The 22,332-nt window shown below is 35.6% G+C and overlaps 1 protein-coding gene across 2 annotated transcripts in view; it reads left to right on the top strand.

Moving 5' to 3' along the window:
* Window positions 1-22,332, top strand: part of FIG4 (FIG4 phosphoinositide 5-phosphatase) — a 150,799-nt gene that overhangs the window by 22,918 nt on the left and 105,549 nt on the right. For both annotated transcript variants that reach the window (XM_069077071.1, XM_069077072.1), the window contains exons 2-6: window positions 4,958-5,056; window positions 5,451-5,574; window positions 12,744-12,900; window positions 15,623-15,673; window positions 18,652-18,800. In XM_069077071.1, the coding sequence (XP_068933172.1) occupies window positions 4,958-5,056; window positions 5,451-5,574; window positions 12,744-12,900; window positions 15,623-15,673; window positions 18,652-18,800 (580 nt within the window). The remainder of the gene's footprint in view (window positions 1-4,957; window positions 5,057-5,450; window positions 5,575-12,743; window positions 12,901-15,622; window positions 15,674-18,651; window positions 18,801-22,332) is intronic.

Genomic DNA, 22,332 nt, shown 5'->3' with positions numbered 1-22,332 from the left:
AGGATACCACCATCTGACTTTTCTTTCCCCTGTTCCCAACCCTGAACAGTTAAAATTTTTCGGTTCAGTAGCCCTCTTTTCTCCTCATCATTCCTTGTCCTATCCTACATTGTGACACTAGCAGCATTTCTCTCCCCTCCCCTTGCTTACTGCTGAATGATGCTGGAGGAAGTCACACAACCATGCTGATTGGATACACTACAAATTTGTGCTAATTTCACCTGGGCCCTCATGCAGCAAAGCAATCCTTTTATTTCTACCTAATTAGTTCCCTATTTTGCTTTCCATAGAAATTATCACATACCTTCTCTATTCTTCTTAAATCTTTCATACCTCTTCTTTCCCTACACTCTCAGGAGAAGATCTTACCTCATGCTTTATGGAGAAAATAGAGGCCATTTGCCAGGAACTCTTTCTTTTCCCCTGTTGTACACCTCAAATCCTTTTGTCATCATCCTCCAAACTCTTCTCCTTTATTATAGTCACTTATGAAGTGATGCACTTTCTCCTCATCATAAAGGCCAATCACTCTCCTTGACTTTTGATTTCATTTTTTCCTTTTATCTCTGGCAGACTCTTCTCTCAGTCAATCTCTACCTATAATATTTAGTCTCTACCTTTCTTATAGTTCATTCCCTGATACTTTCAAATTCTCTTAGGTCTCTTTGATCCTTGAAGTATCCTTACTTGGCCCTACTGCTTCCTTAATGCACTTACCATCCCATAACTCTCTTTTCACATCTAAGATCCCAGAAAAAGTTGTATGTATTACTTCCACTTTTTAGTTCTCAACTTCCTTAAATCTGACTTCCAACCCCATCATATAATTGAAATTTCTCTCTCCAGAGTCGCCAGTGATGTCTTAATCACTAAATACAATGGCCTTTTTTCAATTCTCCTCCTTTCTAATCTTTTTCTGCAGTATTTGACATTGTTGACACCACCTCTCTTCCTGGGTATATTGAACTCTTTAGGTTTTTCTGATACTTTTCTTTCTTATTTATCCTCTTACACTTCAGACTATTCCCTCTCAGTCTTCTTTTCTGGATTGTTAGCCATGTATTACTTTCTGTGGATATAATTCATGACCCTGTTTTGGACTTTTCTCATTTCTTTCTTTACATTCCTTTTCAGTGATCTCTAACTTCCTTGGGTTCAATGATCATCTCTGTACATAAGACCTCCTAGTTTATATATTTAATCTTTTTTTTGTTTTTGCTTTTCGGAGGGCAATTGGGGTTAAGTGACTTGCCCAAAGTCACACGGGTAGGTTTTGTGTGTGTGTGTGTGTGTGTGTGTGTGTGTGTGTGTGTGTGTGTTAAGTGTCTGAGGCTGGATTTGAACTCAAGTCCTCCTGACTCCAGGGCTGGTGCTCTATTCACTGCGCCACCCAGTCGTCCTATATATTTAATCTTAAGGTGCTTTTACTTCACCACCAACTGCCTATTGGACATTTCCCATGAATAACCTCAAATTCAATATGTTCAAATCAAAACAAATTGTTTTCTCACATTCTCTCTCACTTCTTCTCCCACTTCTGAACTTCTTCATTTTCTGTTGAGAGTATTATCATCCTTCTAGTTATCCAAGTTCATAATTGTAGAGTCATCCTATGTTCCTTACTAACCCTCATATCACCCATCTAATCAATTGCTAAATGTTATTGATTTTATCTCCATCACATCTCTTCCACATGTGTCTATTTCTCTACTCACACAACTACGAACTTTGTTCTTACCCTCATCACTTCTCACCTGGGCTATTGCAATTGCTTCCTTTTTCTAGTTTTTCTTTTAAGCTGCATACCAAATTCATTGATTTATTCTTGCTGTCTTTTATTGATATAATCATTTACATGTTGAAAATTTCCCATAAATACTGCTTTGGCTGCAACCCACAAATTTTGGTGGGTTGTCTTCTTGTTGTCATTTTCTTTAATGGAATTGATTGTTTCTATGATTTATTCTTTGACCCACTCATTCTTTAGGGTAATATTATTTCCTTTTCAATTAATTTTTAATGTATGCTTCAAAGGCTCTTTACTAAATATGATTTGTATTCCATTATGGTCCAAAAAGCATGCATCCAATATTTCTACTTTTCTGCATTTGTGAGATTTTTCTGCACAAATACATGGTCAATTTTTGTTAAGGTACCATGTACAGCTGAAATAAAAAGTAAACTCTTTTATATTCCCATTCATTGTTCTCAAGAGGTCTGTCATATCTAACTTTTCTAAAACTCTATCCATATCCTTAACTCTTTTCTTTTTTCTTTTATGTTTTATCTAGATTTCACCTAGGCATGGGGGGGGTCAATAGAGGTTCCTCCCCTCCAAGTATAATTTTACTGTCTCTTTTCTCTGGTAATTTATTTAGCTTTTCCTTCAAGAATCTAGATATTCTGCCATTTAATATATCTATGTTTAGTATTGATATTACTTCATTGTCTATGGTATATTTTAGCAAAATGTAATTTCCCTCAGTATCTCTCTTAATTAGGTCTATTTTTACTTTTACTTTGTCTGAGATTGCTACCTCCTACCTTTTTTAGTTCAGCTGCAGCATAATTTCTGCTCCACCTCTTTATTTTAACTCTATGTGTGTCTTTCTGTTTTCAAGTGTGTCTCTTGTTTACAACATGTTGTTGGATTCTGGTTTCTAATCCATTCTGCTATATGCTTCCATTTTATGGGTGAATTAATCCTATTTACATTCACATTTGTGATAGCTAATCTTGTATTTCTCTCCATCCTCTTTTCTTCTATACATTTCTCTCTTATTTTATACTTTCCCCTCTTCAAAGTTTGTTACACTTCTGACTACTTCCTCCCTTGGGCAGCTAAGTGGTGCAGTGAATAAAGTGCTGAGCCTGAAGTCAGGAACACTCAGCTTCCAGAATTCAAATCTAGCCTCAGACACTCTGGCTTTGTGACCCTTGGCAAGTCAATTAATTTCTCTCTGTCTCAGTATCCTCTACTGTAAAGTAGGGATCAAAATAGCACCTGTTTCACATGGTTGTTATTAGGATCAAATAATATTTGAAAAGCACTTAGCACAATGCCTGTACATAGTAGGTGCTTAATAAATGCTTGCTCCCTTTTCCCTCCCCATCCTTATATGTTCTATATACTTTTTTTTGTTTTTTTTCTTTATTAATTTGTTTGTTTCCTTTTAGTTTACAGGATTCAATCCCACAATTCCTTGAATTTCACTTTTTGTCCCCCTCCCTCCCCTCTCCCCCCATGGCGGCTTATAGTCAAGTATAGGATTGTAAATACTTTCACATTATACATTGGTCAGGTTATAAGGATGAATTGTACCAGCTGGAATGAAAAATGTAAAGAGGACATAAAACCAAATAAGAGAACGAAAAAGATCAGGTATTTTGCTTCCACCTGGATATAAACTTAGTTCTTTCTAGTTCTTTCTCTGGATGCACATTTTTCTCTCCATGTTCTATATACTTTTATGTCTATGTTACCTCCTACCTCTTCCCCAATAGACTTTAAGCTCCTTGAGGGCAAAGACTGTTCCATTTTGTCTGCTTCCTCAGGGCCTAGCACAGTGCCTGACGTATTAGATACTTTAAAAATGCTTGTTGCTTGATTTATTGAGTCTCTTATATTCTTATCTCTCTAAACCTACTTTTGGCTATAGGGCCTTTACAGGGAACATTCCTTTGCTACTCCTTTACAAAGAAGACCTAAGGTCTTTGAGGTGCAGGTGTTTTTGACACTTCTTACACACACACACACACACACACACACACACACACACATATACACTATAGATTAACTGGCATTAGTGACTGGAAACAGTAGGGCAGATGCTAACAAAAGTAGCACACATTTTTTCCAGTGCTGTTGGGCTGGTTGGTTAAATCCCAGACTTGCTGGGGAATTATTGAAAGATGGGAACTTCAAATGCATATAAAATTAAGAATTTTATTCAGGATTTAGTACCTTGAGAAACTCTTGCAATTTCTGGTGGCTATTCCAAACAGGTTTTTCTGCTGTCTCAGACACTGGGAGGTATAGGAAAATTGAGGTGCATCTTTTGCCATCCTAGGAGATTAGAGATTCCTTCTGAATTTCTGTTGGCCTGAATCTGCCTGTGTATGGTATAGTAGAAAAAGCACTGGACTTAGCAGTGAGGAGAAATGGGTTTCTAATCCCATGTCAGCTACTGACTAAGCATATGACAATGCCTTACTTTCTTGCTAATGGCACTCTTTATTTCTTAGAGTTTAAAAAAATTGTTTAGGAGTAATCATTTTATTTGCTTAAATCTCTATGACACATTTCCATAGAAGGAAAAAAACTTTTTTTTTAAAGCAATTGGGGTTAAGTAACTTGCTCGAGGTTACACCGCCAGTTATGTTGTGTGGGTGCCAAGTATCTGAAGCCAGAACCGATCTTGGGCCTCCCGATGCCAGGGCCAGCACTCTTACTCACTGTGCCACCTGGACGCCCCAGGAAAAAAACTTTTTTCCCCTCCTTCCTATTGGTTTTTATTGTTTAATTCACTCTCATGCACAATGTTTACATAAGAAAACTACTGTAATTTTTAGTGGTATTTCACCAAGGAAGAAAAAAGATCTTTCCTTCATTGGAAGAGAAAAACATCTAGTATACTGGGTCAGTTCATTGACTACACAACTGAACACATTACTTGAAATCATTATAGCAGTATAAAAATTTAGAATTATAGAAAAATTGCTTGTTAGGAACTCACAAAGAATATCTCAGTTTCAAGCCTAACCATTTTGGCTTACTTCATGTGCCTTCCAATTTTTAAATTAGGATCAGCCTTCAGCAAACCATGTTGATGTATTTATTTTTAAAATCTAATATATTTTTTGTAAATTTAAAGATGTGTATAAAGGACCATGCTATGAAAACCTGCCTAACAAGAGGCTCTTTTTTTTTTTTTTGAAATGTTGACATTTTTAATAGAGATATTTCCTTGTTGGGAGTAATCATGCAGAGACCAAGTACCGAGTACTGAAAATTGATCGAACTGAACCAAAAGATCTGGTTATCATTGATGATAAGGTATGTATGTCTCTTACAGATGTGAAAATGTGAGATGAATATCAGAATTTATCATAATTATACTAAACTCAATTATGATGTTTGCCATGTAAATGTATAAATGAAATATGTTGCTTTTGTTCTTGTCTTGGGACAGAAATATAGAGAATATAGGAAAACAGATGCCAGATTTTGATACTTTTTCACCTTAGAAGTATGTATTAAGTCAGTAGCAAACCATGTAAATATTTATATAAGAATTTGGTAATTAAAATTGCAGCTGAGTATAGTGAAGCTTTGCATTTTAGCTATTTTATAGAGAAACTTTGTTGCTTAAATAATTTTTACTTTTTGTGCATGTGTGGTCAAACAACCAACTGAAAAAGTCACCAACCGAAATGTTGCTTATTTTTAGCATGTATACACTCAACAAGAAGTAAGGGAGCTTCTTGGCCGGTTGGATCTAGGAAACAGGACAAAGATGGGACAGAAAGGCTCCTCTGGGTTATTTCGAGCTGTGTCAGCTTTTGGTGTTGTAGGTAAGGAATATGCCTCTTCCTTAAAATGTCTTTCTCTTTAAATAGAAACATAATGATGCTTCTGTAGTAATATCCATCTAGTGAACCTACAGCTTTAGTAGTGTAAACCATCACCAGTGGCTTGAATAGTTAATCAAACACTTATCTGCTAATCAGTCAATTAACAAATATTTTTGAGCCATTTTTATGCTTAGCAGTGTGCTAAGTGCTGTGAGGGATGCAAAGTAGTAAAATATATGTTCTCTTCCTTTAAGCTTACAATTTATGGGGAAGACATAACTAATATACAAAGAATGATAGTTGGGGGCAGTGTAGTGGAAAGTGTATTGGACCTACGAGTCAGAATGACCTGAGTTTGAATCCTGCTATGGACCAGCCATTTAACCTTTGTGAGTCTCAGTTTCCTCATCTGGAAAATGGAGACAATACCTGCAAGCACCTACCTCATGGGGCTGTGGTGAGGATCAAAAAGTACTTTGAAAATGAAAGTGCTAGGCAAATGTTAGCATTTATTATTATTATTATTATCTTTAATAATAACATGTAATATAGGAACTGGCCTCTAGGGCCTATTCCTTGGAACATGCATGTATGACTGAAGAGTTTGTGTTGTGTCGTGATTAAAAGTTCCCTAATTGGCTACTGAGCTGGAACTCAGAAGTAAACAAAAGGGGCAAACTACTCAACTTTGTTGATCTCTTTCCCTTCCTAGAGGCAGATGAGGTAGGGTTCATTTGATTAGATGACCTCTAACGTCCTTTCTAGCTCTGAATCTGTAATCTAGTAGGATTCTCTCCTTTTCTCTTTTATCTGTTATCCCTTTTCTTTTTCTTTTACTTTCCTCTTTTGTCCCCCATCCACTTTCCCTGCCTCTTCTTTTCTTTTTGAGGCAGCCCTGTACTGTGTTTAGAGTAATGGATTTGTAGTCCAAAGATCTGAGTTCAAATCTCAGCTCTTTCACTTCTATGGGCTTCAGTTTCTTCATTTATAAAATGACTTGTACCAGATAGCCTAAGGGGTCCCTTCCTGTTCTAAATTTATAATCTTTGATTAGTGATTATTTTGATTACTCTCTTTTTTTTTTCTGTCTTTTCTTAGTTTCTTCCAGCCCTGCCAAGTCATTTAACCTCTTTTGGTCTCTGTTTTTTAATCTATAAAATAAGGGAATTGGACCAGATGACCTCCAAGGTCAAAAATTAGAAGTCTGTTTTTAGAGTGGAGTTTCAGCATTCTGGATGGATCATGGCATTATAATTAATTGTCAGATTAAGCGTGTGGCTATCTCTGGGTGGGGCTGAAGTAGAGTGAAGATGTGGAGGTCATGGAAATTTAGGAAGCTGATGAACTGTGTGAGGGCATCTCAATTTATTTTATGTATATTGAAGTACCCAACTATACAGGCAGGGTTAGGAATTGTTGCAAGAGAAATTCCTATGAAGGTAGACTAAAGCATGTTTTCTCTGAGCAATATGGTATAATAATAGTTTATTAGCAGGGTGTGAACCTGTTAATAAAGTAGGTCAGTGGATGCCTCATTGAAGCCAAAGGCCCCTGGACCAAGACACAGTTCCTTTTTATAAGCATAGAATGATAGTGAGACCATCATACAACTGGTTATAAGGTTGGAAGCATTTTAGGGGTGAAGACAATGTGATTGGTTAGAAATAGGGAATGAGGGGCTACCAACAACCCCCTCCTTCCCTCCTGTGACTAAGAAAAGTTCAACTGCAAGGTTAGAGATAGTGGACCAGACTTTTTTGGATAACAAACTAGAGACATCCTTGGAGGATATCATGGTGTGATGTAAAGATACTAGACTAGATTCTGTGGTATCTACCTACATTTCCGAAGGATAATAGATTTCCTTGAGGCAAGAATAGAACAATGAACTAGATTTTAAAACTTAACTCATTATGAACCATTTGAATTTCTGAGCTAAGTTCAGACAAAGAACCATACCTTAGGCAGTTATAGGACAAAATCAATTAATTGTAAATAGGATTAATAAAAAAATGATCCAGAATCAATCTGATATTCTCAGAATGGCAAGAAAGACGTCAAGATAGGTGCTCACCTTCTTAAGAATGGAGGGAGAATGATTTGGAGGCCTGTAGATGACTGTCATAAGGATCTGTATATTAAAGTAAAAATATTTGGAATGAACCTCAAAACAGGAGAGGTTAATGAGTCAGGATGGCAAAGGGACAAACTGGGAGTGGGAAGGAGCAATCAATATGCTTATTCTTGCTACTTGACTAGTGCTTTATACCACGTACTGAAGAACATCAGTTATTGTACTCTGGCATAATAGTGATGCCTCCAAGGACTATTGAGATATGTAAGCCTGTTTGTCCTTGTACTAAATAGTTATAGACTGATATGCTTTTTTTCCCCAGTGTGTATTTTAGAATTCTTTTGTATTGAACATAAGAAAGAGAGAACGTATGATTGATGATGGGGGCAGTCTGCTGGAGGAGATAAGAGGGGATGGGATCAGGGGTATAAGTAGAAGGGTTTAACTTAGCGAGGAAAAGGGCTACCTCTTCATCAAAGTGAGGCAGGAAAGAATGGGGGGGGTTAATTCTAAGAAGTCTTTAGATATTGAGAAGAAAAATAGAGGGAAATAATAGTGAATGGCTCTATTTTTTCAGTAAAATATGAGGCAACATCTTCTATTGAGAGTATGGAAGGGGGTGGTTAGTATGAGAGTCTTTATATATATATATGTATATATGTATATTTGAATATTTTATTTTAAAACTTTCAAATTCCAGATTCATTCCCTTCCCCCCGCTGCCACCCACCCCTACTGGGAAGACAAGCAGTTCAGTATAGGTTGTACATGTGCGGCTAATGCAAAACAATAACGTAGTAGATATATTGTAAAAGACTGACTATATTTCCCTCCCTCCTATTCCACCTCCCACTTGTTCTATTCTCTACTTTGATCCTGTCCCTTTTCAAAAGTGGGTACTTCCAACTTCCCTCCCCCCCAGCCTGTCCTCCCTTCCATTATCCCCCCTCTCATCCCCTTCCCCCCCTATTCTCCTGGAGGGTGAGATCCCCTATTTAGTGTGTATTTCACTCCCTCCTCAAGCCAGATTCAATGGGAATAAGGTTGACCCATTCCCTTTTGCCTTCCTAGTCTTCCCCTCCATTGTAACTATTTTCCCTTGACTCTTCTGTATGACATACTTTGCCCCAATCTGTCTCTCCCCATCTCCTCTCATTATATTCCTCTCACCTCTTAATTTCACCTTTTAAGTATCATCCCTTCCTGTTAAATTGGTCCTGTGCCCTCTATCTATGTATACCTGTAAACATATATACACACATTCACATATGTATTCATATGTCCATATACCCTCATATATAGACATATATATTTCTAATCCCTTCAACTACTGAGAAAAGTTTCATAAAATACAATTATTTTTTTTCCATGTAGGAATGTTAATAGTTCAACTTTGATAAGTTCCTTATGATTTCGTTTACCTTCTCATGCTTCTCTTGCTTCTTGTATCTGAATGTCAAATTTTCTATTCAACTCTTGTTTTTTCAGCAAGAATGCTTGAAAGTCCTCTATTCCATTGAAAGACCAAATTTTCCCCTGAAACATGATACTCAGTTTTGCTGGGTAGGTGACTCTTGGTTTTAGTCCCAGCTCCCTTGACCTCCGGAATATCACATTCCAAGCCCTTCGATCCCTCAGTGTAGAAGCTGCCAGATCCTGGGTTATCCTGATTGTGTTTCCACAATATTCAAATTGTTTCTTCCTGGCTGCTTGTAATATTCTCTCCTTAATCTGGAAATTCCGGAACCTGGCTATAATATTCCTAGGAGTTTTCTCTTTGGGATCTTTTTCAGGAGGTGATCAATGCATTCTTTCAACCTCTGTTTTGCCCTCTGGTTCTAAAACATCAGGGCAGTTTTCTTTGAGAACTTCCTGGAAGGTGCTTTCTAGGTTCTTACTTTGGTCATGTTTCAGGTAGTCCAATAATTTTTAAGTTATCTCTCCTGGATCTATTTTCCATGTCAGTGGTTTTTCCCATGAGATATTTCACATTGCCTTCTATTCTTTCATTTGTTTGGATCTGTTTAACAGCATCTTGATTTATCATAAAGTCATTAGCTTCCATTTGCTCCAATCTAATTCGGAAGCAATGATTCTCCTCAATGAGCTTTTGAGATTCTTTTTCCATCTGGCAAATTCGACTTTTTAAGGCATTCTTCTCCTCATTGCCTTTTTGAGCTTCCTTTGGCATTTGAGTCAGTCTGTTTTTTAAGGTATTATTTTCTTCAGTCAGGCTGTTGACTCTCATTTCATAATTTTCTTGCATTGTTCTCATTTCTCTTACCGATTTTTCCTCCACTTCTCTTATTTGGTTTTCAAAGTCTTTCTTAAGGTCCTCTATGGCCTGTAACCAGCTTGTATTTTCCTTTGAAGCTTTTGGTGCAGGAGTTCTGACTTCACTGTTTTCCTCCTGTTCCATGCTTTGCTCCTTTTTGTCCCCAAAATAGGAGTGTATTGTTGGAATATTCTGTCTGCTTTGCTTCCTTTGCCTGCTCATTTTGCCACTCAATTATTTGACTTTTGGGCTTTTTGCCACAGTAGGACTCTGCCACCAGACAGGGGAGTTTTCGTCCCAAATGCTGGGGTTTTCTCAGCTGCCAGAGGTATTAGATGGGTGCCCTCTCTGAGGTCTCCACACGCTCTGGCAAGCTGGACACACACCCCAGGACCCCCTCCCTAGACTGCAATCCAGATCCAAGCAGGTTAAAGCAAGAGCAATTACCCCTCAGACTGGTGCTTGGTCCCCCTACACTCTGCAGGCCAGGAGCTGAAGCCGCCATGTGGCACTGGCAGGCTGTGCTGGTGTCTCAGCGGTTCCTTGCCCCGGGGGTAGAAGCCATGCACTCCCACTTACTGAGTCCCAAAGTCCAGACTGCACTGGCCTCTCACCTTGTCCTTCGCATCTATGTATTGATAAATCTGGAAATGGCCACAGCTGCTGCTGATCTGGAGTCCCTCTGGCAGGTGGCTGGTCAGGCCCTCCCTGGAGCTAAAGCCTCGGCGTGGGGCCGGCTTGGCTCCCAGCTGTGCCGGCTGATTCCTGCCGGGCTGTCCTCAGCTGGAGGTTAGCTTCTCTGTGTCATTTTGTGGGTTCTGCAGCTCCAAAGTTTGTTTAGAGTCCCCTTTTTACATGGATTGGGGAAGGTGGAAGCCGGAGCCGCGGGAAGGTTGTGCTTCTACCTTAGTATGAGAGTCTTGAGAAAGTTTAGAACTGCCTCTGGAGAGAAATTAGATAAGTAATTAGGGAAGAGAAAAATGATTTATTTACTGCAATGAAATATTTGAGATTAGATAATATAAATCTGTAGTACACTCAGCATGACTCCATTACTTTTGCAGTACCTGAGGAATAACAAAGGAAGCAAATGATGGGGTAATCCAGGGTTGGAACTCAAAACTTAAAAAATGAAACTCACAAATGTTAAAAATTGTTTTTACATGTTATTGGGGGAAATATACAATATTATTTTTAAAAAGCTAATTGGATGTCTTGCTCCCTTAAAGCCCTTTATTAGTAGTTAACATGTAGCATTTTGGTATAGTGGAAAGAATCCTTAGATTTAGAGTCAGAGGTTCTGTTTTTAAATCTTAGCTCTTTACTTACTCTTTTTTTGATCTTGGGCAAATCATCTTACCTTTTTGGTCCTCAGTTTCTCATCTATAAAATTAATATTGGACTAAATGACTTTCCAGCTGATTGGGACCAAAAGAGAAGAAAAAATTGTAGATCTTGTCACAATGTAGATTCCTACAGTGATCTAAAGGGGCCTGTTTCTCCAAACATATTTATTTTTCATCATTGTTGCAAAGTAGTTTTGTTTGTGTTTGACTTTATGACCCCCTTTGGGATTTTCTTGGCAAAGTTAATTGGAGTGGTTTTGCCATTTCCTTCTCTAGCCCATTTTACAGGTGAGGAAACTGAAACAAACAGGATTAAGTGACTTGCTCAGGGTCACACACCTAGTAAGTATCTGAAGCCAGTTTTGAACTCAAATCTTCCTGATTCCAGGCCCCAGCACTCTATTCACTATGCTACCTAACTCCCCTTTCATCATTCCAGGAATATAAAGGAAAAATCCAAATGATGTACTTTATATTGGAGCTGAAAAGATAAAATTGAATTTAAGTTAAGATTCAAGTAGATAGGATGTGTTTGGGGGAAAATTCCTTGTCTAATTAAAAATAAATAAATTTAAAAGGAAACATAGAGAAGAGAGACTCCTTGTGAAATTTTTATCATATAAACCAAGTTAAATGTTTCTACTAGATGATTTATTCAGTTTTTATTCGACTAACATGTAATTTTTACTTTTTAAATAAGCTATTAATGAGTTTATAACAATCTTTTTATTTCTGGTTTTTATATCTTCCTATTGCTTGTCATCATATTTATCAGATATATTTAAACATGGGGGGGCAGTGAGAGCCAATATGGAATATAAGATGATGAATGATTTCAGAAAAATGCATATACTACTTTGTATTTTTTGTAGGTTTAAAAACAAAATATATATATTTCCATATAATTTGTCCATTTGGATCATGGAATTCTAAAAGAATTTTTATATTATCAGTTTTGTATGGATGACAAAAATTGGTTCATATGGTAACTTCATCATCTGTAAATGGAAGAGAATAGGATTTGGTTGCTTAAGGGACTTGCTCAGAGTTATACCATCAATTACAAATAGAACATAAAGCAAAATCTCTGTAGCTCCTGACTTCCATCCCTGAGAAGATTCAGTTTATTTAAGTGATGGCAAATATCACTCTGTAGAGTGGTTCTTAAAGAAATTTCTCATTTTAGTAGTGTTTGAACCATAAAGAAATAATACTCCTAAATTAGAATAATATTGTGAATCTATAATTCTCTAAACATGTTTATATGATAAAAATAAAAAAGGACTCTTTCAATTTCAAGTTTGATACTTCAAACATCTGCAGTTTCATTGGGAGTGGATACTTCTTCCACTGACCCAGATTACAGCTCCTCCTTGCTATAGTAAATGACTTTCCTGAGTTGTAATCTCTCCCTGACCCCCAATTCTTAAGGTATAAAAAGGTAAACATTGTTTTTTCTTCTCTTTTGAAATAGGTTTTGTCAGATTTTTAGAAGGTCATTACATCATATTAATAACAAAACGGAGGAAAATGGCAGATATTGGAGGACATGCAATCTATAAGATAGAAGATACAAATATGATCTATATCCCAAATGATTCTGTGCGAGTTACTCATCCTGATGAAGCTAGGTAACTACTAGTGGTTAACTGTTTTTACTTGTGATATTACAGAGTAAGGAAGTAAAGTATACTTTGGAGGTTGTCTATATTATTTTAAAAGTTGTGTTTTGTTGTATTTCACTAAATACCATTTTGAGATTTACAGAGCAAATAATAGATATGCCTTACAGTTAAGATCACATTGTAAAGATTGAAACTAATCAAGGAAAGCATTTCTGAGTATAATAGGCAGGCAAAACTTGGTCTCATTAAAAAGAATATTAGAATAATATCCATTTTGTCATTTTAATCCAACTATATAAAATCATTTTAGTTCCAATATTTGAAGTGACCAGGCAAATGGGGAAACTTTAGTAGTTGTCTTTGTGTCCAAAACAGTTGGTAACCTAAAGTAATACTCAAATTAACTGGACCAGAATCAGTTATTGACATAAACTTTATCCTATAACTTCTTACATTAAAATCTCCTTTACTATGCTAAATGTACTCTTTTTATTACTACAGTCACTTATGTTATACATCTGGAATTGAAGTTACAAGATTTTGACATATGTTCTTTAATCTTTTGAACAGTACATTTTCCCAAGTCTAGCTTTCATTAGATTTCCAAGTCTAGCATACCTTGGAGATATGATGGGTTCAGTTCCAGACTACCACAATAGTTAGTCACATGATTTTTTTTTGTTTCCCAGTGCATATAAAAGTTATATTTATGTTATGTTTACACTATACTGTGATCTATTAAGTGCGCAATAGTATTATATCTAAAAAATCCATGTATATACCTTAATTAGAAAATACTATGTTGCTAAAAAATACTAACCATCATCTGAGTCTTCAGTGAGTTACAATCTTTTTGCTGATGGAGAGTCTTGCCTTGATGTTGATGGCTGCTGACTGATCAGGGTAGTGGGTTGCTCAAGGTTAGGGTGGCTGTGGCAGTTTCTTAAAATAAGATAACAATGAAATTTGCCGCATACAACATTTATCTATTAAGTTCATTGTTTTATATGGATGCAGCTTGTGGCACCCCAAAAACAATTATGGTAGTAATGTCAAAGATCACTGACTGCAAATCACCATAACAGGTATAATAATAATGAAAAAGTGTGAAATATTGTGAGAATGAACACAATATGACACAGAGATACAATGTGAGCACATGCTAGGTTTCCCACAAACTTTCACTTTGTAAAAAAAATTATTATCTGTGAAGCACGGTGTATGTGTATCACTTAGATTTTCAAAAAAATGTATACCTGTATCACTTAGAGTTTTCAATGGGATTTAAATCATGGACATTCTTACAGCATTTGTGTACGTTTATCTCTTGGCTAAGTTTCTTAACTTTTCATGATGTGTGACATGGTGAAAAGTTGTGTTTCCATATTCCATTTCCAATTGGCAATTGCTATAATTCTAGAGTAATTATGCTTCTCAATATATCAATAAACTTATCAGAGTTCATCATTCTCTTAATGAAGACAGAATTTCTAGGACCAGTGGAAGTAACAGTCACTAAAACAAATTTTTTTTGGAGTTTGCTATTCTATTTGATGAAGGTGCCCAGATGTTATAGGCTTACTTGGACTTCTTTTGACAATAGTTTTGGTATATGGATGAAACGAATGAAAACAGCAAGTTTCATCAATAAAAATTACCTTTTTCCAAACTTCAGTACTAAAGTCTTTGTATTATCTTACTCATGATGAACATTTTTCCCTTCATAATAATAGTAACTGTTCCTCCTTCTTGCTTGTTTTTCCAACTTTCAGAAGTTTACAGTATACTGTAGAAGAATACTCCACTAGTTGTCAAATCTCTCTGAAGGTCTTTGCTTATTTTCTTAAGATTAATTAGGCTACTCAATATTTGATGAAGAATTGTGAATGACTTAACTATTCTCCACAATACAAAGATCTGAGACAATCCCAAAGGACTCATGATGAAGAATACTATCTACCTGCAGAGAAAGAACTGATATTGATTGAATACAGACTGAAGCATGCTATTTTTTACTTTTTTATTTTTTCTTTTTATTTGAGTCTTCTTGTACAAGATGACTAATATGGAAATATTTTACATAATTGCACATGAATAACCTAGATCTGATTGCTTACCATCTCAGGGAATGGGGAGGGGAGGGAAGGAAGGAGGGATAGAATTTGCAACTCAAAACTTTAAATAAAAATATTTTAAAAATTACAAAAATTAATTAGGCTGTTGCATAGCAATAACTTTGTTAGTCCCTGATGTTTTTTGTTTTTGATTGCATTTTCCTTTGTACATGAGAGTAACTGATCATGTTCAATGATCCTTAAAACACTTAACTTCCTCATACCAGCAGCCAATGCAATATTTCTAACAGTCTTTGAAGTATACATCAAAACCAAAGGGCACTTCAAAAGTGTAGTGGAGAGTACATCAAAAAATATATCAAAAGAGCAATGAAGTATGTGTGTATGTCATGAAATCCAACACTCATCTCATAGAAAACTAAAGTATGGAAAACCAACTCAATCCAATTTCGTCTGGTCAAGGTCATAAAACATTTGTACTGTCTAGTTTACAGGTTGTTGTGAGGAAAGCCTATTATAAACTTAAAGTGCTACATAGATGTGAATTATTATTATCATTATCAGAAATACACACATATATATTAGTGTTGAGTGATGAAAATGTCAAAGAATTAAATGACTATAATATTCTGTGTTTTGGATTTTTTTTTTAGATATCTGCGAATATTTCAAAATGTAGACCTATCCAGCAATTTTTATTTTAGGTAAGTTTGAATATATCTTGGGGTTAATTGATTAATTCTAATTTAATTTCTTTTGCACAAGGAGAATAGAGTAGGCAAAAAAACAGGAACTCACTAACTCTTACTCTGCTTCTTAAAAACACCCTGCAAAAACTTAATGCATTAGGAACTTTAAAAAAGTCTGTTACTAGAAAATTCAGGCAGATAAATTAGGTGATGATTATTTATATTTATATCACAAAAATTTGCATTACTAAAACATTTTCTGTTGTACAAAAGGGCTCATCTCAAGATTCTTTATTTAGGCCCACTTTAAACATGATTTACAAAGCATTGATTTTTATACGTCATTAAAGCTGTGTCTATTTTGTTATGTGAGGTAAGATGTTTGGAGTGGTGTTTTTTCTTTCAGTCTAAACCTGTGATTTAATTTATGTAGGGAGAACCAGTGAAAATTGTTTTAAGTTTCTTTAAATAAGATTGCTACTGTTAAGTAAAGAACTTAACAACTTTGTCACTGTACAAAATTATTTGAACAAATGTGACTCTTTTTTCCAAATGTGGCTATTGAAATGATTGGAATAATCAATAAATGCAATATATTATGTTTCAAAGATGAAGCAAAAAAATCACTCTCAATCAAGCCTTACACGTGAATTAAAGAAAAAAATTGTAATTATGCCGAACAATAGTGTGTGAAGCTCCTTCTGCAGAAGTGTTAGAAACTTGGATAATTGTATCTTATTATACCCACCATAATAATGTAAGATGTAATGAATAGTAATTAAAAGTATTCTGAAAACAAGTTCACATAGAGAGTGAAAATATTCTGGCTGCACTTTGAAATTCTCTGCTAACAGTAAAACAGAATGGAACTACCAAAAAAAGAAAGTTGCTATGGTGAAATCTGTTGTGAAAAGCATCTCTTGGCCCCCAAAATCCAAACTTTATTTGTATAAGTCTTAGAATGAGGTCTAAATTCAAAGCCATCCATCAGAGAAACCATTATTAGAGTGCCAGATGGTCTCTGTAAGCATACCTTAGTTTATACCGTTAGCATATCTCTTTGCTGTACTGACATTATTCATTGTACTCATTCATTAAATAGTGTAACAACTTTTAAAAATTTTTAAATGGATAAATTAAAACAACAAAATTGTTTATCCAGTGTTATCTTGCGTTCCTTTTGGTCTGTTTTAAGGTTGGCACAGTTAAAACAGTTCATCACCTGGGGACCAAACTCCTGGTGATGGTATCCTGGCCCTCCTCCTTCGCCCTCCACTGGCTCACTTATTATTTAGGTTGATCCTAGGATATCAGATACGTGGCCTGTGACTGCGCCCATACTGAGGATCATACTGGGAATTAATTGCTGTTTGGGGAAAAATAAAAGTCCTAATCAAGTTATATTTAGGGTATATATAGGCAGCTAGATGGTGAATTGGATAGAGCAATGGCCCTGAGTCAGGTAGATCTGAGTTCAAATCAGGCCTCAGACAATTATTAGCTGCATGAATAGCAAATCACTTAACCTCTGCCTGTATCAGTTTCCTCAGCTGTAAAATGGGGTAATAGCAGCATCTACCTTGAAAGGTTATTGTGAGAATCACATGAAATAATATTTTTAAGCACGTAACAGTGACTGGCACGTAGTAGATGCTATATATTTCTTTCTCCTTCCCTTCCTCTTATATTTAAATGAAAACCAAATATAAGGCAGTACACTAAAGTGAACTTCAGTTTTAATTTTTTGAAAGCATGTCCTCAAGAGCTTGTGTTCAAACAATAGACTGTTCTAAGAAATTCCCCTTAACTGAATCATACAAATCCATGAATTTTTCATTCAATTCCATGAACTTTTTCAGCTTGTACTATGTATTTTGTGTACAAAGTCAACATATCTAAACTAGAAATCATTATTGTTCTCCCTCAGCCCTCCTTCTTTTGAAATCTATTACTATTAAGGGCACACTCTCAGTCATCCAGGTTCTTGTCCTTGGTTTTATACTCAGCTTCCTTCTTTTGCTCATTCCACATATCAGATGTATATCATGTAATTTCTTTCACAACAGCATCTTACTAATATAGTCCCTCTATCCACTCACACAGCTACTATGCTAGATCAGGTCTTCAGGACCTCTCACTTGGACTACTACAGTAGCTTTCTAATTGGTCTCCCTGTGCTCAATCTCCCCTCACTCTGGTTCGTCCTCCTTTTAACTGCTAAAGTGATTTTCCTAAAGTGTAGATTGGACCATATCATCCCCTTGCTCAGTTAACTCTTAGTGGCCTTGCCATTATCTCCAGGATAAAATATAAAGTCCCTTGTTTGGCATTTAACAACCTAAGTCTCTTTATGTCTTTCCAATTTTCTTATCTCTTTTTCTTTTCCCACAATCTAGAATCCAAACATACTGGCTTATTTGTTACTCCTTGAACACGATGCTGTCTCTTATCTTTTTGTCTTTGTACTGGATGTTCCCCCATGCCTGGAATGCTCCCCCTCCCAACCTGATTCTTAGAATCCCTGGTTTCTTTTAAGATTCAACTCAAATGCCATCTCTTCTACGAAGTCTTTCATGTTCCTCTCAGCTGCTAATGTCATTCTAACATTACCTTCTATTTACTTTGTATTTAATGTGTATATTTTGATGTAAATATGTTGTGTCTCCATTAGAAACGTAAATTTCTTCAAGGCAGGGACTGTTTTTGCTTTTTCTTTGTATTCCTAGCATTCAGCATAGTATGTAGCATATAGCACTTAATAAATAATTGTTGACTGATTTGTTTGTATTCATGTAGTGATCTATGAAATTATTCCCTAGCAATAATTATGTTAAGTTTATGTTGTGGTTTTTGGACAGAAGTTCTTCTAAGTGGAATAATAAATGCAGAATAATTTAGTTTATGCGGTTATAATTCATATGGGAAGACAGAGCTGTGAGAAAGTTTCTATTGTTCTCTCTACAATTCTTAATACTTTTAAATTCTAATTTTAGTTACAGCTATGATTTGTCCCATTCCCTACAATATAACTTGACTGTTTTGAGAATGCCACTAGAAATGTTAAAAACCGAAACAGCTCAAACTCGACAAGAGAGTTTTGACATCTTTGAAGATGAAGGACTAATAACACAGGGTGGCAGTGGTAAGTGACTTTCTCTATGCTTGGGGATATGATTATATATATGATTGTTATAAAAATCTTCATTAAATTTTCTGTAATTTCCATAAAGACTATTCTATATTCTCAATGTCCCATGCTATCACTATAGATTTGTGGATTGTACCTATATAATATTCAGGCTTGATTAATCATTTTGTAACTTAATTGTATGATGACATTTCTCAGAATTTAAGAATCTGCCTTTAATTAAAATTGAAATTTATGACATTCAGTTCTAGATCTGTGGTCAAGTTCCAAATGAACAATTCACCTTTGTGCACACTCAGAACAAACTCCCTCTTCCTAGAGGCCAGCTCAATTTGGTTTCAGAAAATGTCACAAGAAGCCAAATATATAGGGGCGGCCAGGTAGCACAGCGAGTAAGAGCACTGGCCCCAGTGTCGGGATGACTTGGGGATCGAATCAGGGCTCAGACGCTTAGCACCCACCCAGAAACACCTGGCTGTGTAACCTTGAGCTAAATTTACTTAACTCCAATTGCTTAAAAAAAAAAAAGATGTCAAATATATAACAAGTTAGAGTTGAGTCTTGTTTTGTCTAGACCATATGGATTAGAATGAATACAGCCTATAGTATCCTCATGTTTAATAGGGGATGAGTTAGGTGGGCACAAGATTTGTTCTTCTAGTGGTTATCTAGAATGGACAGCCTGGCATATAGTAAGTATTTAATAAGTGTTCATTGATTAATTGACTGAGGGACAGTTCCTACTTTCAAGACTGCTCCCATTCAACTATCTTAGGTGCCATACACAGCACTAGGGATAGACAGAGGTCAAACCTAAGTGTTCTGTAAAAATTCTTTGAATTTTTGGTAAAACTAGAAGCTTGACTGAGTATGTGCAAAGTCTTGGTACTATTCTAGACTTGAATATTAATTCGATATTTGAATTAAGACCATGCCACCATCCCTCAATTTAGTTCACCTAGTAGATATGATGTATATAAGAAAGGCATAGCAGATGAAAGACCTATTAGTATAGGCCACAATTATGAACTAATTATAGCTTTCTAATTTTAAAAGAAATTATATCTTTGCAATTTATAAAGCAAATTGGAGTATATTTTTCTTTTTTTTAATTAATTTTTTTTAATCAGCAAAATTCCACCTTTTTTCTCTGCCACTCAAATGAAACAAAAGCAAAACCCATGTTATAGACATGTATAGTGAAACCCCCAAATTTTTGCAGTGGTCACATCTAAAAGAAAATTATACATATATACATATTTATGTCTTATTCTACACTCCTAGTTTTTAACTTCTCAGGAGATAGGCAGTATATTTCATGTCCTCTGAAATCATGGATGGTCATTATTATGGTCAGAGATCCTGTCTTTCAAAGTTGTTTGTCTTTGCAGTATTATTGTCCTCCTGGTTCTATTCATTCTACTCTGCATCAGTTCATACAAATCTTATCAGGTTTCCTCTGAAACCATCTCCTTCATTATTTCTTACAGCAAAATAGTGTTCTATTGAATTTATATATCTTATTATGTGCAGCCTTCTCCAAGTTCATGTCTCATCACACCCTCAGAGTCACATTCTTTGCCACCTCAAAAATAACTGTAAATGTTTTTCTACATTGTTATTTAGTTTGTTTTCCTTAGGACTAATCTCTCCCTTAATCTATCATACCTCTAATTCCCCCTTCTCCCTTCTCTCTCCTCCTGCCTGTTTACCTGTTTGATTAAAATGTAGTTCTGTATCCAGGTGTGTGTGCATGTATTCCTTCCTCCTTTGACCAGTTCAGATGAGAATGAGGTTCAATTGTCAGTCACTCCCCACCTCCTTCTTCCTTATTTTACTTGTGACCCTGAACACATTAGATATTTTCCCTAGACCTTTCTTTCCCTCTACCCCTGCCCTCTCCAGTGTATTATTTTCTGCCTTTTCCATTCTTCTTTTAAGATCATCAAGACATAACAGAACCTTTCCCAGGCCTTCTGTCTAATTAGATTCCTTCTCTGACCTCTGATGATGATAGGGTTCAGAGGATACACATTTGTCATGTCCCCATGTTAGAATATAAACAGTTTATCCTTGTTTAGTCCTTTATTATCATTTATTTTTGTTTACTTTTTTATGTATCTTGTAACTCCTGTGTTTTAACTTTAAAGTTTCTATGAAGGTCTGGTATTTTTTTTGTTTCTAATTAGGAATACTCAGAAGTCCTCTATTTCCTTAAATTTCCCTCCTTTCCCCCCACCCTGGAGCATTGTACTGAATTTTCTAGTTTTTTTCCCTTCTGGAATATATTCCAGTGCTCTGAATAGTGGTGGCTAATAAATTTTGTGTGATTCTGACTGTGGCTTGAATTCTTTTTTGTTGGCTGGTTGCAGTATTTTTGCTTTGGCATGAAAGCTCTGGATTTTGGTTATAATGTTACAGAGAGTTTTCATTTTGGGGTTTCTTTCTGGAGGTAACTAGTAGATTCTTTCAATATCCACTATGCCTTCTGGTTCTAATGGATCTAGACAGTTTTCTTTAAGATTTATTGAAATGTTTCTAGGCTTTTTTTTTTTTTGGCATGGTAGTGGTGGTGGTGGGGTGATCATAGCATCCTGGTTGCACAATGGTTTTTAACCCTTTCTTGATCTGTTTTCTAAGTCAATTGTTTTTGCCGTGAAATACTTTGCATTTTTCATTTTTGACTTTGTTTTAATACTTCTTGTTGCCTTATAGCACCATTGGCTTTTATTTGAGTCATTCCAATTTTTAGGAAGTTCCTTGCTTTGGCAAAGTTTTGTCCTTCTTGTGCCAAGTTGCTAATTCTCTTTCTAATTCTCTGCTTCATAGCTCTCATTTCTTTTTTATTTTCTCCTTTTAATATTTTCATTTCATGGATAAAAACATTTTAAGACTCTTGTAAAAACCTTGTTTTATTGATTCTGTAGTTCTAGTTGAATTTTTTTGTCTATGCTGTGTTTTTCTTTGGGGTTTTGCTTATAGATGTTTTGGAGTCATTCTCTTCTTCTGAATTTGTGTCTTGCACATCCATGTCACCATAAATACTCTTTATGGTGAGATTCTCCTTTATGTGCTTATTCTTCCAGATTATATCATGATTTCCTATTGGAAAATTGATTTGGTATTATGAAGACAAAAACCTTGAAGCTCATAGGAATAAAGAGATTTAAATAGCAGTAAAGTAATATGAGTTGTGCTTTTGTAAAACTCCTGTATTGAAGAAAGGTAAATTTAGGAGATGACATTGGTTGCCATAGAGGAATGGTGTAATTTGAACAAAATACTTTTTTAAAATACTGGATATAAAAAACATTTGGTGTTCCAAGGACTTGATTAATTGAAAAGTAATGCTGATTATCTCCTATTCAGAACTCTGATGGGTTTCTTCATTTTCCACCCAACTAAACTTATTAGGTGCTTCATAAATACTTGCTAGTCGATTTAACAAAATACAAAATAAATTGTTATTTTTTTTAATACTGTGGCAAAATTCTAATACCCAGTCAGGGTGTGGAGGTGAGCCTGG

Source organism: Petaurus breviceps, unplaced genomic scaffold, assembly GCF_028583685.1.
Source record: "Petaurus breviceps papuanus isolate PSGF00001 unplaced genomic scaffold, PetGlider_PUasm1.0 90977, whole genome shotgun sequence".
In the NCBI taxonomy this organism is placed as follows: Eukaryota; Metazoa; Chordata; class Mammalia; order Diprotodontia; family Petauridae; genus Petaurus; species Petaurus breviceps.
Note: the sequence above shows the minus strand (reverse complement) of the source record. Positions and strands in the feature narration are given on the sequence as shown.